Source organism: Talpa occidentalis, unplaced genomic scaffold, assembly GCF_014898055.3.
Source record: "Talpa occidentalis isolate TD23 unplaced genomic scaffold, MPIMG_talOcc4v2.1 talOcc4.7, whole genome shotgun sequence".
NCBI classification, from domain to species: domain Eukaryota; kingdom Metazoa; phylum Chordata; class Mammalia; order Eulipotyphla; family Talpidae; genus Talpa; species Talpa occidentalis.
The window spans coordinates 67,191,659-67,208,492 of record NW_023605083.1 but is presented as its reverse complement, the minus strand read 5'-3'; the positions used below and the strand labels follow the sequence as shown (position 1 = coordinate 67,208,492).

The 16,834-nt window shown below is 46.8% G+C and overlaps 1 protein-coding gene across 3 annotated transcripts in view; it reads left to right on the top strand.

The window, feature by feature from the left end:
- The window catches only part of ASTN2 (astrotactin 2), an 834,050-nt gene that overhangs the window by 473,619 nt on the left and 343,597 nt on the right, over positions 1–16,834 (top strand). For all 3 annotated transcript variants that reach the window (XM_054689531.1, XM_054689530.1, XM_037494593.2), the window contains one exon: positions 14,909–15,059. In XM_054689531.1, coding sequence (XP_054545506.1) covers positions 14,909–15,059 — 151 coding nt within the window. The remainder of the gene's footprint in view (positions 1–14,908; positions 15,060–16,834) is intronic.

The window sequence follows — 16,834 nt, the reverse complement described above, 5'->3', positions numbered from 1 at the left end:
TGAATGTGTCTAGTTCTGTGGGAGTCTAGTTCTGAAGAAGGAAGTGTCCACTCACTCCCTTCCAGGAACTTGGAAGAATTTCTGCCTGGGCCCGAGTCTGCCACATGGAACTGGCCTAGACAGCACAGGGCTTTGTCCATCTATAGTCAGGAGGTTATTGAGGCTCAAGAAATGGAGGAAGGAGGCCACTTGAAGGGCACACATAGAGAGAGACATTCCAGGCTGGTGACTGCTCTCATGAATATCAAGTTTGGAGAACATCACAGTCCTTCCAGGGTTCTTTTAGTTGCAATGATTAACAGCTGCATTGAGGTATAATTGAAATGTTAAAAACTGCTCGATATTTAATGTATATAATTTGATGTTTGGACATATACATATAACTCTGAAATCATTTCCAGTCCAAGACTCCTCCCACAATTTCCTCCTGGCCCTTCAGTTTTTTGGTTTGGTGATTGGTTTGTGGCAATAACACTTACCAAGACATCTATCCCCCAAATACATTATTAAATGCATTAGTCCTTTTGTTAACAACAGATGCTATTATATAGCCCATCTCTAAGTCTCACTCATCTTGCATTAGTAGCTACTCATTGGATATCCTCTATCTAGCCACCAACTCTCCATTTCAAGGGCTCTTCATGGGCTGAGATTGATTTTCCTTCTATCTTCTCATCTCCCTCAAAACAGTGGTCTTGTAATTCCCAAAGAAAGAAGCATCAAAGGTATGCAGTCTCAACTCTTGAAAGCCCAGATACAAAGATCAGTTTACCAGGGAAGTGAACCAGTGACATTCATTCTTCCATTAATTCCTCAATGAGTTTTCATGTAGTTTGTTTATCTACCTGACTATTCATTTAAATACCCAACTGACATGTACCACCCCTGTCTTGCTGGGTCCTTGGGAGTGCCCAGGTCCCTGCCTTCACAAATTCTGGAGGGGAAAATAAAAACCTGGTCACCCTTCTTCCATTCCTCTCTCCCCAAGTCCTCCTTTTGTTCCTCCTCCTTTCTCCTGGCAGCCCCTGTGCTGCCTGTCAGGTTGCTCATGGAGCATTTGGGCTGGAAACACTTAAGAAAGGGGTTGCGGGGCCTCCTTGGTGGTGCAGGGGTTAAGTCTCAGCACTATGAAACTACCAGAAGCCACTGCAGCATGAGTGTGATCTTCGGCAGCCAGGGAGCTGACCCACTTGACGCAGCAGACCTCTCCTGCCGCACCCGCTGCTCCCCTCAGCGGTGTATTTCAGTCAATCTGTCTGTTCTGTTCCCCACTTTGTCTCTGGTGAATCCTCTCACCCCCATACCTCTGGCTTACACCCCAGCACTTGTATGCATAAATAAATCTTTTTTTTTAAAAATGGGTTTAGTCAGTGGTGTGAAGGTCTGGGAGTTTAACATGTCTCTAGCTTTTGACACCAAAAAGTAAAGGCAACAAAACCAAAAATAAGCAAGTGGGACTATACTGAATTTAAAGGCTTCTGTTCAGCAGAGAAATCCATACATACAATAAAAAGACACTGTAGAATGGGAGAAGATATTTGCAAATCATACATCTGATAAGAGGTAAATACCCAAACCATATAAAGAACTTGTATAATGCAATAGAAAAAAAATGCAATTTAAAAAATGGGCAGAGGAACTGACATTTTTCCAAAGAAGACATACAGTCCCCTGAAGAGGTCCTTGACATCACTAATCATCAGGGAGGCACAAAGCAAAACCACCTTGAGATATCACAAAGCAAAACCACCTCGAGATATCACTCAGTGATGAGAATGGCTAACCCCAAAAAGGCAAGAAATGACACGTGTAGGCGAGGATGTGTAGAAGAGGGAGTCGTGTGCGCTGTTAGGGGAATGTAAATTGGTGTCATCCCTACGGGGAAATGTATGGCGGCTCTTCAAAAACTTAAAAATTGAATCACATGCAAGCCAGCAATTCTATTTCTGGGCATTTACTGAAGGAAATAATAGCTATTTCAAGAAAAATACCTGCAGCCCCTGTCTTCACCACAGCATTATCTATAGTAGCCAGGACATCCGAGCCATCTGAGAGTCCATCGAGATGAAGGGATCAGGATGGAGATGGATTAATCCACACGTGATGGAGATACATGTGTGTATCCTCCATGTATTCCTCAGTCATAGGAAATGAGGGAAACTGTGCCTGACTGAAACCCGAAGTCATTAGGCTGAGATAAGTCAGATAGAAAACCAAATACTCTCTTGTCTTACTTTAATGTGGAGTCTGGAAAATAAAAGCGAGGACTCATAGATATAGAAAACAGATTGGTGGTTGCCAGAGGTGGTTGGGAGGTTGCTGAAATGGGTAAAGGTGGGTATAAGGTGCAAACCCCCAACTGTAAGGTAGTAACAGTTGGGTAGGAAATGAATATTTTGGTGATTATAATTTAAGGGGGGGAAATATATCCAGCTTAGATAAGCAGAGCTATTTTTGGTTTTTGTTTTGTTTTGTGTTTTTGTTGTTGTTGTTGTTGTTTTGCATAGAGGAACTGGGGTATAGGCCAGAGGTGCAGGGGGTGAGAGGATTCACCAGAGACAGAGTGCGGAGCAGAGCAGGCAAATCTACTGAAACACACTGCTGAGGGGAGCAGCGGGTAAGACAGGAGAGGTCTGCTGTGCCATGTGTGGGTAGCTTCCTGGCCAGGGGTTGAACTCAGGCCTTAGCGTAATAGCACTGAGACTTAATCCCTAGGCCACCAGGCAGGCCTCGGAGCTGTATTTGGATCCTGATAGGCAAGGGACCCGAATCAAATCTCTGTACCTCGTGAGCCTCAGTTTTTGCATCTGTATAGAAGGCCGCAGGTGCCTCTCTTGCAGGGCTGTGAGTGCTGCCTGAGATGGCACAGGTGGAGAGCTCTGTGTCTCCACTGTTGTTCTATTATTAGTAACCTCTTGGTGAGGCCATGGGGAGTGTGATTAATTTAGTTCAGATAAATGAAAGAACAAATATGTTCTCAAACACAATAGGGATTTGTCAGCAGGGTGAGTCCGACTCGTGCTGGCTAAGGAGAACTGATGGGTTTGGAAAAAAAAAAAAAAAGTTGCTGCCCATCTCCATTCCTCTGAACACTTTTTAGAAACTCTCCCCTGGCTCAGCAACAGCAGCAAGTCTTATGATCTAGGTATTGCTACAAGCTGCTGGCCTGTGCTTTATAGGGGGAGCATGGCTGGCTCACCCCACCCCTGTGTGGGACTCCAGAACACTGTGCTGGCTGGGACAGAAGCAGTGGCCTGAGCATGTGGGGTGACATGAACAGGAGAGGAGCTCCCAGGCCTCAACCCAGCCTGTCTGCAGGGTGACAGAGGCCTGGAGGGCTGGCTGGAGTCACTGTCATCACCATCTACTCCCTGTGTTCATACCTTCCAGCTGGAGGATGCAACGGGTGGGGTCAGAGGAGGAGGGCGTGCAATCAAGGCAAGGAAAAGGGGCTGGGAGGAAGCAGAATGGGTGTGATCACCAAAGTTCTGCTCCTAGAGCTTTTGGTCCCTGATTGGGACTTTGGAGGGCATCTTCTAGAAGGGCATCCATCCCATGCCACGCTGGTGGTAGACATGGACTTCAGAGCACAGATGGATTCGCTGTTGATTCTGGTATGGCTCCTCTTTTAGGAAATGGTGGGGTTGTATGTGACTTCACCACAATTAACCATGGTATTCTCACTTGGAAGATGGGGTAATAAGATAGGCGAAGGGGACTGAACTAGAAAATGATGGATAAACCACCACAACCTTTATAATGGACTCCCTGCCCCTTTTCCATCTCCTGCCCTGTTCTTCTCTCCCACTTTGCTGCTCTACAGCAACACATCCCGTGCCTGTGTTTGCACTAGCCTCTTGCATCTGTCCTGCCTCTCACCTCCTCCATTCCTCTTCCTTCCTTTTCCTTCCCCACCATCCTCTTCTTCCTTCAAGAGCCAATGTATTGCGCCTCCTCCAGGAAGCTTTCCTGGACCAGCCCAGGAAGTAACCAGGCTTCCTCTCTGGGATCTCATGTGTTTTATGCTGGGAGGGTTCACAGCTTCATATTATAAATATTTACTTATTGTCTCTCACCCCAGTCTATGCTCTTCTTGAGGGCAGGGGCTTTGGACAACTGTGAATGGGAGTGTCCGACAGCAGGAGTGGTACCCTAAAGTGCTAAGGAATGTGGAAATGCAGCCTCAGTACTTTAAGTATGGGGAGCTGCAATAAACTCGTCTCGTCCTAGAAGGAGCAGAAGTGGGACAGAGAACCAACAATTGCATCTTTGCATATGGTGCATGACCTCATTTATTTCACCCCATTCCCAGCCAACCCACCAAGGGACATCCCAATGATGCATTTACAAATGAAGAAACTGAGGATCAGAGAGGGAGGCCATGTATGCAAGGACATAGACTTAAGAGCTCTGAAATATTTTTTTTTCCCTAAAGCCAAAATCTGTTTTTTCCTTACACCACATTTCCCAGAAAGAAATGATTTGTGTGCCTCACAGCACAGCTTTTATTTCCTGTCTTTTCTTCTCTAGACCCAAGCTTTGGTTCTATCTGCAGACTGACACATATTCAGGGAGAAACTTTCTCAATCAAAGTGTCAATCTAGGGAGAGGCTGCAGCCTAGGGCCGGTGCTGGAGGGCCATGAAATTTCATGGGGAAATAATGCATTTTTACTTTTGCCAACCTCTCACTGAAATTTAGCTTTTCCTTCTATACCCGTGACTTTGTCACCGAGAGAAATCATATGTAGTCGAATATCATATTTCATCAGGCACAGATGTCTTCAAATAGAGTTTTTGCTTATCACAACTTCCAATTTATGGTTGCTATTATATCTGTTCATAGATCTTTTCATTTAATGTGTCAATAAAGAAGCACATATATTATTATAGTACAATCGACTAACAATGCTTTGATAAATGGTTTATTTTCTAATGTTTTTTGCATTTGATTTAAGGCATTAAAATCCATTATTTTAAGACGCACCCCAGATGCTCCTCCAATGGTTAACTTCTTCCTGGGCACCGAGTTAAGAAGTCTTCTTTAGGCTTGAATGATGTTCAGAGCAGATTTGAAACACTGTTGTGTAACAGTAACCACAGCTGTAAATGTCCAGTGTGGCCATCTCTGCAGAGTGCTTGATGCTTAGTAGAGAACTTGATGGAAGTTTGCATTCATTCATTCATTCATTCATTCATTTAATACAAATCTAATGTCTGTACATTGATCCAGCACAGGACTGCAGGGAACATGACAGAGCCTTGCCTCTCCTCATGGCAACCTAAGACTGAGGTGGTTTATCCATGGCTGTGGCTGTCCAGACTCAGCCCTTGAATAAGTTGTTACAGTTTCCTCAGTGATAAGCATCAGGGCCTGGGTTTGAGGCAGGGCTTCTTCATGGCAACACAGTTGCATTTATTCCCCATGTGCCTAGTGATTGTATCAGTCCAATGATTTATTCAGGTGAAAATAATGTAGATAAAAGAGAATCATTCTCCCTGCTGTCTCTTTCTGTCTCTCTCTTTCCCTGTCTCCTTTCTTCCCTCCCTACCCCCCCACCCCACCCCATTGTTACCTTGGAGAGACACGTATCATTAGAAATCCTAGAGGCGAGGACCCTGAGACATCACCCATCACTGTCCAGATGCACCAGGGCCCCTTACCTCCTTTGGACAGCAGGGCATACTCCATCTGGGCTTTCTAAGCAAAGGCTCCTGAGAACCCAGCCCCCCACCTTGGAGCCCATCCTCCTGAGCCTCTCTGAGATGAGAGCTGGAGGGGCTCTGGACTCCCTGGGAACATTTCATGAGTAAATCATCCTCAAGCCTCAGTGTTTGCCACTGATCTTTTTTTGTTTCCGTTTTAATGTAATGGGATTTACAAGGGGCAGGAGATAGAGTGGGGAGGAAAGAAGAGACTTTCTCTGACTGAGTCATCAGAGCAAGGGACTTTGGCCAGAGAAACCATGGCTTCAGGAATGAAAGGGACCCCACAGGTCACCATGCATGCATGTGGGGATGGGGTGGGTGCAGTATCCCCACACTCCTGGGGAGGCCCAGGTGTCACAGGCTTCACCAGTTCACTGGCTGGTTTGGCTTCAGGACCTGACACTCTGCAGGGTAATCTGCTTCCCCCAAGTACTGCTCCTACCCCACCCTCTCAATTAGATTAACCCCATTGCCATGTGCTCTCATAGTACCCTGTGCTTTGAAACCATCTATCACACTTTAATGACAGGTGCTGATGTACATACTGAGAGTGACAGACATAGGTATAGATGTAGACATGTAGACATTAGAGACATGGAAGTAAATGGAGTTATAGGCATAAATATGTACATATAGGTAGTGACTGTCATAGATACAGGAAGAGACACAGATCCCAGGACTTGTCGAATCTCTGTTAAATTAACTAGACTAGAATATCCAGAAGAACAAAAACCCTTGTTTGTTTTATTCTTTTCTTTCTACTTAACCTTCAGCCCCCATGGAGAATGAGGGGTAAATATTTGCAAAATGAACAAATGCGTTTCCAAAACACAGCAGCCCCTGATTGAGGGCCCTGTTTGGGCCAGATAACAAGGAGGGGCTGTTGCATCTTTCATCTCATTGAGTCCCGACCATGACCCCGCGACGAGTTGAATTTGACTGTTGCCATTTCACAGATGGGCAGCGGACACTCACAATCATTTTCCCCTTGTCCCCAAGACCGCACAGCTGATGGGCCTCGTTTGGGCCTCCTCCCCTTTCTCCACCAACTGTGTTTATTCAGTGAGCAGCTGCAGCACAGCCAGCGTGCTGGAGGATGTGTGAGGAGGATCTCAGCACACAGGAAGCTTCCAAGCTACTCAAAGACACAGCCACTCGCAGGAATCCACGAGGCCACTCTGCACAGCGGTCTATGTTCTTGACCTAAATTAGTACAAACCATAATTGCTAGAGGAAGGGGAAAGCTGAGTGTCAGCTGGAGCTGCAGTCCCAGAATCTCCGGGGGGTCGGGGGGGGGGGAAGTAAAGGGGGGAGACAGGACACTGTCAAGGACTGGAAACAGACACTCAGAAGCAGAGCCTGGCTGTCACTGTGACTCACTGTATGACCAGAGCCAGCCCCCACCTCTGCGAGTGCCAGACCCTCCGTGCAAGTGTGTACAGTTCTTTTTCCATCAGAAGAGGGGTAAGACCAGCACCATCTCATAGGGCTTGGGCAAGAATTAGATGAGCTAATCCACATTTAAGTCCGAGTTCCCAGCACACTGGCGGCATTGCCCTTGTGGCCATTCCCAGGACAGCTTGGGGCGATTTCCACAGGAAAGTCATGCTCTGCAGCTGTTCAGAAGATGCTCATCTCTCCCCAGTTTGCATTCCCACGGTGACCAGAGATGGCAGGGGCTTAGGAGAGCACGTCCCCGTTGCTGTATAGCTTTGACTTTAGGAAAGCCCACATCTGCCTCCCTGTGGTTGTGCCAGCTCACCCTGCCCGGAGGACACTGGCTAACTAATCTCTACAGTGGCCATGTGCCGCCCACTGCCCTAACACTGTCCCTCTGTTATCTTCTGCTACTCTAAAAACAGCCTGGTCATTCAAATGGAGCCTCATTTTAAAATGGGTGCGGAGAATCATTTCCATCCTTGGGTTTTTATGAGGATTAAGTAGACTGACATCTGTAATGTGTGTGGTATTTCATGGCATATGAAGAATCACACTGAGCATGAATTATTATTGTTATTGTTGTTGCTGTTCTTGCCATAAAGACTTTTATACAATACCAGTCTAGCTGTTAGTCTCAACAAAAGCAGATTCTGCCATTAGAAACCTGTAGTGGCCACTGATCTCTGCCAAGGTGAAGGGCACAAAACCCAATGTGCCCTGGCTCTGCCTCTTCTGCCCCATCCTTTCCACTCGACACCTCAACACTCCAGCTTCCTTGTCCCACTTGAAATTCCCCAGTCGAAGTCTTCCCTTTCCTACCTTCAAACCCTAATCTGTTGTGTCCCTCTGGGGTACCCTCCTCTCACACCACCCTCCCTTGGGCTAATACCTGCTCCTCCCTTCTATCTCAGGTCAGTATGACCTCTTCCAAAAGCCTTCGCTGACCCCTCACTTCCAAGGTATGAGTTGGGGGTCTTCTCTGGTGCTGTGGCCCATGCTCTGGTGCTCCTTACCTTGATCTTCTGTCTTCCTAACACTTGCTCTGTCACATCTATTCCTGTGGTCCCCAGGAGCCGCCCAGAGCCAGAATTTTAATTTAACTGGATGAGATGGGGTTCAGGTCCTCCTCCCCTTCTGCTCTGAGTCCCCCATGTTCCCCAGACACTGGGCTTGTGGCCTCATGAGCTCCCGGGGAGCACTAATTATTGAGCACTTCCTTGCTCCAACTCAGCCTGCTAGCAGTAGGGGTGTTAACATCCCTATTTTTAGCTAAGAAAATGGAGGATCCCACTTTAAAGGGTCTCGCCCAAAGTGTCATGGCTGTCTGACTCCAGACCAACCCCATGCCCACTCGTCAACCTGATGCTCAGGATGCTGGGGCCCAGGAGGCTCCATGTAGCCCCAGGTGGGGTAGGCACAGAAGGCAGCTCTGTTCTCAGCAAGCGTCTGTCCTGGGTTCATCCCTTCTTGGGAGCTCGGCAACGGGCCTGTCCGCTGTTACCAGAGGGTGATTAGTCTGTGCCAGCACGGTGCTTGTCACTGTCTGGGCCCTGAGTCATCCATTCACGCCTCACTCTGAGTGACACAGACCTTTCCTGGTGTTTATTAACAGCGGGCCATGTCAGCATCTGCTTCCAGCGCCCTGCCTAATGCTCACCCTGCATGGGGCTCGCTCATGCAGCCCAGGGGAGCCCAGGCTGTGAATTTACACTGGTGGCTGGCAGCGGCAGCTCTCCCAGCTGGGCGGGCCCCAGCCACTCAGTTTTGAGATGTGTATTATCAGAAAAATAAGCATGAGGATTTCAAAGCTGGAGAGGGCCTAGAGAGCATTTCAGACAACCTCTGGACTTAACAGGTACAGAAACAGAGGTGCAGAGAGGCAGAGTTGAGCTCAGTACCTGGTATGCAGTTGGTGCTCAAATAGTTGCTCAGTGAATATACGATGAATTGATGCACTTTGTGTTTTAGAGTTTGGGAAATAGGTTTCTGTGCAGCATGCATTGCTTTCACACTGTAATCCCACAGGGCTGGCACCCAGAAGGTTGCTGTTCCCCTTTTACAGCCAAGAAGACTGAGATTCAGAAGACACTTCATTAGGAGAGGGAATGTGAGTTCTGGAATTGAACATGCCTGGGTTCACATCCTTATTCTCATCCCAGTGTGGAGGTTTTCCCATATCCATCAGGAAGGAGCCATCCAGCCTGCTGTCACTTTTTTATGAATATGTTTTTCAAGAAACAGAGCCGTGCTCAGTGCTCATTCTTTGCATTTTGCACGTTGTCATTGCACGTGGCCTGTGGCTGCCTGTGTGTTGTCCAAGCAGGGTTATGTAGCTGGGACAGAGACCCTATCATTTGCAAGTATGTTTATGACTATGATTTTCAAAGACATTTACAGTGGATCCATGTGTAGAAAAGTTGGCTGCCCCCCATTCTGCAGAGTCGTTGAGAGAAAATATGTGAAAAGGCCTGAAGTTTTTACATCTGCAAAGATGTAAGGTACTTGAAGTTGGTCTTTTCTCCTCTCAAAGGATAGCACAGATCGTGTGGAGAGGGGCTTCATCATGCAGCTTTTTCTAAGACTTTGCAAGCTTTGTAAATATCATGCTAAGATGCAGAGGCTAGAACTGCAAGGGCTGTTGAGGTGTTGGAAGCCCTGGAGAAAGAGCTAAGGATTTGGTGTTCAAGTCCCATCTCTGTCCTACTGTGTGAACTCGAGGGCTTTCCCCTGCACTGTTTGTAGTGGGTGAAGTAGTGTCTCCCCAAAATTAATGTCAACTCAGAACATTGAAATGTGATCTGGTTTGGAAATAGGGTCCTTGGGGATATGATTAAGATAAGGGCATGGTGGGTTAGGGTGGGCACTAAATCCAGCAGGTTGTCCCGTGTAAAAGGAGGAAAGGACACAAGACCCAAGGAAGAAGACCAGGTCATGGTGGAGGCAGAGATCAGAGTGATGCAGCTATAAGCCAAGGAATGCCAAGGGTTGCCATGAGCCGTGGGCAGCTATGAAGGGGCAAGGAAGCCCTCTCCCCTGAGCCTGCAGAGGGAGGGTGGTCCTGCCAATGCCTTGATTTTGGACTCTCAACCTCCAGAACTGTGAGAGGAGACATTGTTTGAGCCACTGTTGTTTTGAGTCACCCAGTTTGTGGTCTTTGGCACCTCTAAAAAATGAATACGATTGAGGCTAATGTGGCATGTGCAAAGGCCAGGAGGCAGCGCTGGGAAGTATATAAATGCTGCACAGGTTCTGCCTTTCTGGCTCTTCCTCCTCTAAGATACAGAGAAATCATATGGGATTTCTATCTGCTTCCATCATGGGACTTCTGACTTGCTCAAAGGCACAGAGCAAATTGGGCAAGTTTGCATGTGGCCTGGAAAAAGCGCAGGACCTGATGTCAGCAGACCTGCACACACACCCTGGCCTCCAGGACAGTAATGTATCACCCTGAGAACCAGTTCATCCAGCTGCACAATGGGAGTGAAAGTGCATGCCTTTTGGGACCATTGTGAAACTAAAAGAGACAGCAGGTGCCCTGGAAATCACAGATGATGAAGATGATGGTGATGATAATGGTGATCTCTGGCCAAATGGACACTTTCCCAGACCTCCTGAGTCCCCGGACAGTGCCTGTGGTTGCAGCCCACCTCCACCTCCAGTGCCGCTCCCCAGTCCCTGCTCTTGGGAGAGCTCTAAACTCCAGCCCCAGACTCTGCATCTGGGGTGAGGGATGGACTCCCTGGTTTAAGAAAACACTGCCTGCCTTCAGAGCCTCTCCCATTGTGCTCAGATTCTTCATTTTCCCAGCCTGACACAATCACTTCTCTAGACTCAGTAACAACCTCTGTGTCAGGTCTTTGTGTTTTAAATAATGTTCCCCTCATGTAACTGATGTTTATGCAGAATCAATCCTTTTAAAGGCTAACAGCCTTCCTATTTGTATAACCTGTGCTGTCTCCTGGTTCCACTGGAAGGTGACGTTTTTTGTTTGTTTTTCTCTTCTCTTTGTTTCTCACTGCTGTTCTGACTCTGCTCTCTGTGTCTGTGTGTGTCATTCTCCACTCGTGCAATGTCTTTCTCCCGCTTCCATTCTCTGTCTTCACCTCACTCTCCAACCCTTCTCCCTCCCTCCCTTCTTTTCCTTCCTCTCTCCCATTCAAGTGCAGCTTGTTCTGTGTTGTTTTTGTTCCTTGTTGAATACCTATATTTTTTTACTCCTGTCCTCCCTGTCTTTCCCCCTTTCTCTTTTCACGTACTTTCTCTGGTGCCAGCTGCCTCTTCAGTCTCTATATCACATTCCTCTGAGTATTTATTTCTGGTTTTTGCCTCTGTTTGTCCATCCATCCCCATTCACCCATCCATCCATCCATCCATCCATCCACCCAACCATCCATCCACCCATCCATCCATCCACCCATCCATCCATCCAACCATCCATCCATCCATCCATCCAACCATCCATCCACCCATCCATCCATCCATCCATCCATCCAACCATCCATCCATCCATCCATCCAACCATCCAACCACCCATCCATCCATCCAACTATCCATCCACCCATCCATCCATCCATCCATCCATCCAACCATCCATCCATCCACCCATCCTTCTTTCCCTCCCTCTCTCCATCCCTCCCTCCACTGCAATCTACCTACCTACCTACCAGCCATCCATCTATCTAATCTACTATCTCATCTATCATCCAGCTATTCATCTATCGTGTGTGTGTGTGTGTGTGTGTGTGTGTGTGTGTGTGTATCAGTCTATCTTCTGGATAACTTTGTTCCTGCCTCTCAGATTCTTTTCTCTTTTTCTAGCAATTTCTCTACATGCTTATCTCTCTCTCTCTTTTTTTTGCTCTCACACTTTCTTAAATATTCTCTCCCTCCGTCTTTATCTCCTTCTCTCACTTTCTATTTCTTCCTCTTCCCAAAAGGATATTAATATTTTAGCACCCTCAATGCTTCCCCAGGATCTTCAACTCTTTCTATGATTCAAAAGTGGCAATTTTCCCAAGAGTTTCCATTTTGGACCTGTTAATTCTCTCTCCCCACCTACCTGTCATCCTGACCTCACTTTGTACAAAGTTAGAAAGTGAAGTGAAAGCACCTTGTACCTTCTCATTTGTCCTATACTCCAGCCCTGAGTTTGGAGGGTGTAGAATGGGAACTCAGAGTTGGGGGTTGACAGAGCAGTTTCTCACTGGAAATACTCTTAGTAAAGCCACTGATTGGTGGAGGCTACATCTCTGCCTTCTGGTGTGTTCTTTCTTTTGAAAAAAGTTGCTTAGCATATATTCTTACCAGACTGTTCTGGGAACCAAAGAGGGATGAGTAAATCTTGAGCCCTTCACTCAAAAAATGTATAGTTTCTCCAGGAAACCATAGAAATAATTAATTCCATTAAGATAATAGATTCAAAGAAAAGACTGCAAGGGAAAATGAATCAATTATGATTAGGGAAAGAAGAGAAGGTTTCACATGGAGGTGGGGACAGCCGATGTCACTGCTGCATCCCTAGCACTTGCAGAAGACACCAAAAAGCATGTGCAGTATAGGAATGAGTGAAATTAAAATTCATCAATTTGAATAGTTTTCTTTTTTATTATTTATTTTTACACCATTGTTCATTTTTATACAATGCATGCTTTATCATCTTGGCTATAGTCCCCATGGAACTCCCACCACCAATTCCCCCATGCACCATTACCATAGTCCCTTGTGCTCTTCCCACCCCCGTTTTGATCCAACTACCTCCTGCCCACCTGCAAAATGTCTCTCTGGATTATACTTTTTTTTAAAAGATTTATTTATTTATTTATACAAGCACTGGGTACAGTCAGAAGCACGGGAGGGTGAGAGAATTCACCAGAGCCAGAGTGGGGAGCAGAGCAGGCAGAAGGACCGAAGTACACTGCTGAGGGGAGCAGCGGGCGGCAGGAGAGGTCTGTGCGCCATGCGGGACCCTCCGCTGGTGGCCGGGGAGCAGCCAGGGATCGAACCGGCGCCGCAGAGGCTGCAGGCAGCTTCGCAAACCAGCGCTCAACTGCTGTGCTACCGGGGAGGCCCTCTGGTTTATACTTTTAAAGGATGATTAGCATTTGGTCAAGAAGAAAAGTTAAAGATAAGCATCCCAGACAGAAATAAGAACATGAGTAAGGACTCAGTGGGAAAGGTACATACTGCACTCAGATCCTCTCCTTTGGGCTGACCCTCCTATCCCCCAGATGGTGGCAGGTGGCCCATAGCTGCTACTGCTGGGCATCACCTTCAGCCACAGGGAACTCTCTCACCCTAATGCACCCCTTTCTGCTGATCCAGAAGCTGGATCCTTGACCTTCACTTGGGTCATCATAGCTCCAGAGTTCCCTTCAGGATCAGCAGAGGCTTCTGAGCCACATGGCACTGCATACACTGCAGGCCACCCCCTCCCTAGTCCATTCCTCTTGCTTGCTTCCTGCAGGTGTACCCCAAGAGGCCTCCTCATCTCCCTATATGCAACTCTCCATTTCAGAGTCTGATTTCAGGGGCCCCAACTCAAGATTGTGTGTTCAGGATATGAGAAGAGATTTGTGGCTGCCAGACAGAGCACATGAGCAACACAGGTAGGCAGGGGCCAGACTAGGAAGAGCCTTGACGGTCAAGAAAGCAGATTTAGATTCTCTTCTCTAAGAATGGAGAGTATTGATCCATGGGGTGTCTAACTAGAGCTGGGGTTTACCACATTCACTGGAAGTCAGTATGAAGTGTGGGACAGAAGGGAGTGATACTAGAGACAGGAAATAACAAGATAGGCAAGACAGGCATCCTGTCTTGCTCAGGTCTGTATTCCATGGGACATGTCAGGGGTGAATAGTGCACCTCTTCTCTTTGTGTGGTGTGGTGCCCCTTCACCATCTCTGCACTGTATGCCTCACAGATACTTCAGTAATAAGACTCCTTATTTGGGTCCTTTTCTCAGAAAACAACATCCAGAAGCTTCCATGTCTATTTCTCATTTTAGAGAATTTTGGGAGATCCCCAGAATAGAGCATCTAGCCCAGATTTATGTCTTGGGAAACTCATTTGGAGGGAATTGTGCAGCTGATTAGAATTCATGACCTTTCCAGTCTTAGTGTGACTTGCCTGCAACAGTCTGAAACAGCTGAAGGGTACCCACTCAGCGGTTCCGTGTTTGTGACTTGGCTTTGCTCTTTATGGGCGGTGTGATTTGGGATGAGTCCTGCATATACTTCTCATGGTTTTAATTTATATCCATAAAGTTGGGATAACAGGCAGGTGCCTGTTTTGCAGGGTTGCTATAGGACCTCTGGAATCTGCAGAAACAGGCGGTGTAAGTCAAGAGTTATGAAGTGGGGAGAACTTTCTCTTTGGACTCTGATGGAGCTTGGGACAAACTTCTCTTCTGCCACATCAAAGGCTAGGGGGCCTTCAGCAAGACACTTCACCTTTCTGGGCCACAGTTCTCTTTTTGGTAAATGAAAATCTCATACCTGCCTTCCCAAATGAAGCAGATTAATGAAATAGAGAGCACAAGATTCCAAGTGCATTTCACTTTATCCTAAGTAGACTGAAACATGACATCCTATGATGGCTTTGGTGTTTTTCTTTTCTTCTTAATTTTGAAGGTATTTATTTGTTTCCTTTCCTTGATTATGCCTACAATAAATGACATTCTCAAATACAATGTATGTGCATTGAAATTGTTAAATGCAGCAGTCCAGATATCCCTGGAGTTTAACCATTCCCTCTCTCCCCAAGGGAAGAAGCGATGCTGTCTACATACTTTGAAACCATCAACGACCTGCTGTCCTCCTTTGGGCCAGTCCGTGACTGTTCTCGCAACAATGGGGGTTGTACTCGAAACTTCAAGTGTGTGTCTGACCGCCAGGTGGACTCCTCAGGATGTGTGGTAAGTGACCACTGACCCATGAGCATGGCTTCTTGCTGGAAGTGCCCCCATGGAGAGGGCACTTGTAGTATGTGTCTGTGGCCTTTGGCACCCCAGGCTACCTTAGTTGGTTTCCTCCTCCTTGAAGTGGAATAGTTAAACCTACCTCATGGGATGGTCCGAAGAATGACATGAGATATTACAACTTTAGTGCCCAATATAACCAGGTCCTTGAGCGCTCCTGGCCACAGGGAGATTATAGTCCCTTGGGGAATGGCGGGGGTGGGGGCATGTCTTACTTCTGGGAACACCATGGAGGGATGTCAGTGAGAAGTCTGGAAGAGAAAGTTTCTGCTGAGACCTAAGACTTATAGAAGGTGTCATGGGGAAGTTGGTTTTGGAATCATCTGCAAAAGAAGGGTCAACTTGCATTGAGGAGAACTTAGGGGTGGCTTGGGCATGAGGTGGGAGGGAGGGAGTGGTGGCCTTGTTTCATGGAGCTTGTTTCAAGTATCTAATGTGGGCTGAGGACACAGAAGAGAAGGCATGAGGATCCTTGCTGCCCAGAGAGGGGTGTCTCCTGCTGGATGATTTGTTTTTGTAGGAATGCCCAGAATGTGTGCACAAAATACTGGCCCTAGTGTTCGTGTGCACAAAATACTTTCCCTAGGATTCGACATGACAGATTTTTATTCAATGGGGGAAATTACATCCCAGAAGTCTGAATTAGGAACAAATGAATGAATGAGTGCATTTGGAGGAAGAATAGTCTTGGAAATTTACTTGGGTAACATTGCCCCATGGGCTGAGCTCCTTGGCTTGGCATTGAGTTTCCCTCTGGTTCTGGTCCCTTTCTAATCTCTTCGCCACTTTACTTCATTCTACATTTGAGCCAAATGGAGCTAATTAGGAGTAGCTCTCTGAACTTACTTGCCTGCTTACTGCATAGAGCCTTTGCTCATGCCACTCTTTCTGCTCAGAGTGAATTGCTCTTCAGTCCATGTTGCAAAGAAGTAAACCTCTTTTCAGGTTTGTCTTTTTCATGAAGTCTCTCCCTCCCCCATCTTGGAAAGTGATCCTGCCTGAATAAGGACCATTTCTGTTTTCTCTATTTTTGCTATATCACCTGTGATCATTTTCAGTGTCGACTGGCTTTTTTCAAGTTTATTTCACCCAGTAAGTTAAGAAGGAACCCAGGGAACCTGTTCATCTGGATCAGCACCCCACCAGTATCCATCTCAGTGAGTCAAGAGGAAAGATAGAGCCCAGGGTTGGAATTCCTGCTCTGGACTAGAGTCATGGGATGGGAGTTTCCTGCGCAACAGTTGGGAAAGACACCCCTCAGGAGACAATATAAAGAGGAAACTTCTAAAAATCAGATGACACAATACAACTGTATTTTAACCCAGATGTCAGCAGCTCTTCAGAGGTAGATGGACAATTGGGGATTTTATTAATTAAAATTGTTAGGGGTATAAATGACAGAAACTCACTTGCTTAGGGAAAAAAGAGGAAATATGGTGAGCCAAATGGAAGTTTAGGTACAACAGAAGTGAAGGGCTTAAACAGTGGCACAGAAATCCCTCCCCACTTTGCTCTCCTTTCTTGCACCTGCCATCCTCGGACCAGCTCCATCCTCTCTGCTGTTTCCCATAGCACAAGTGTCTCCTTACTAGTCCCTCCAAGTAAAGTCACAGGCTTCCATCTCACTGAGCTAATAGTTCTCATGCCCATTCCTAAACCAGTCATTGTGGCCAGGGGCAAGGACTGGACTCATCCCAGAACTAGCCACATGG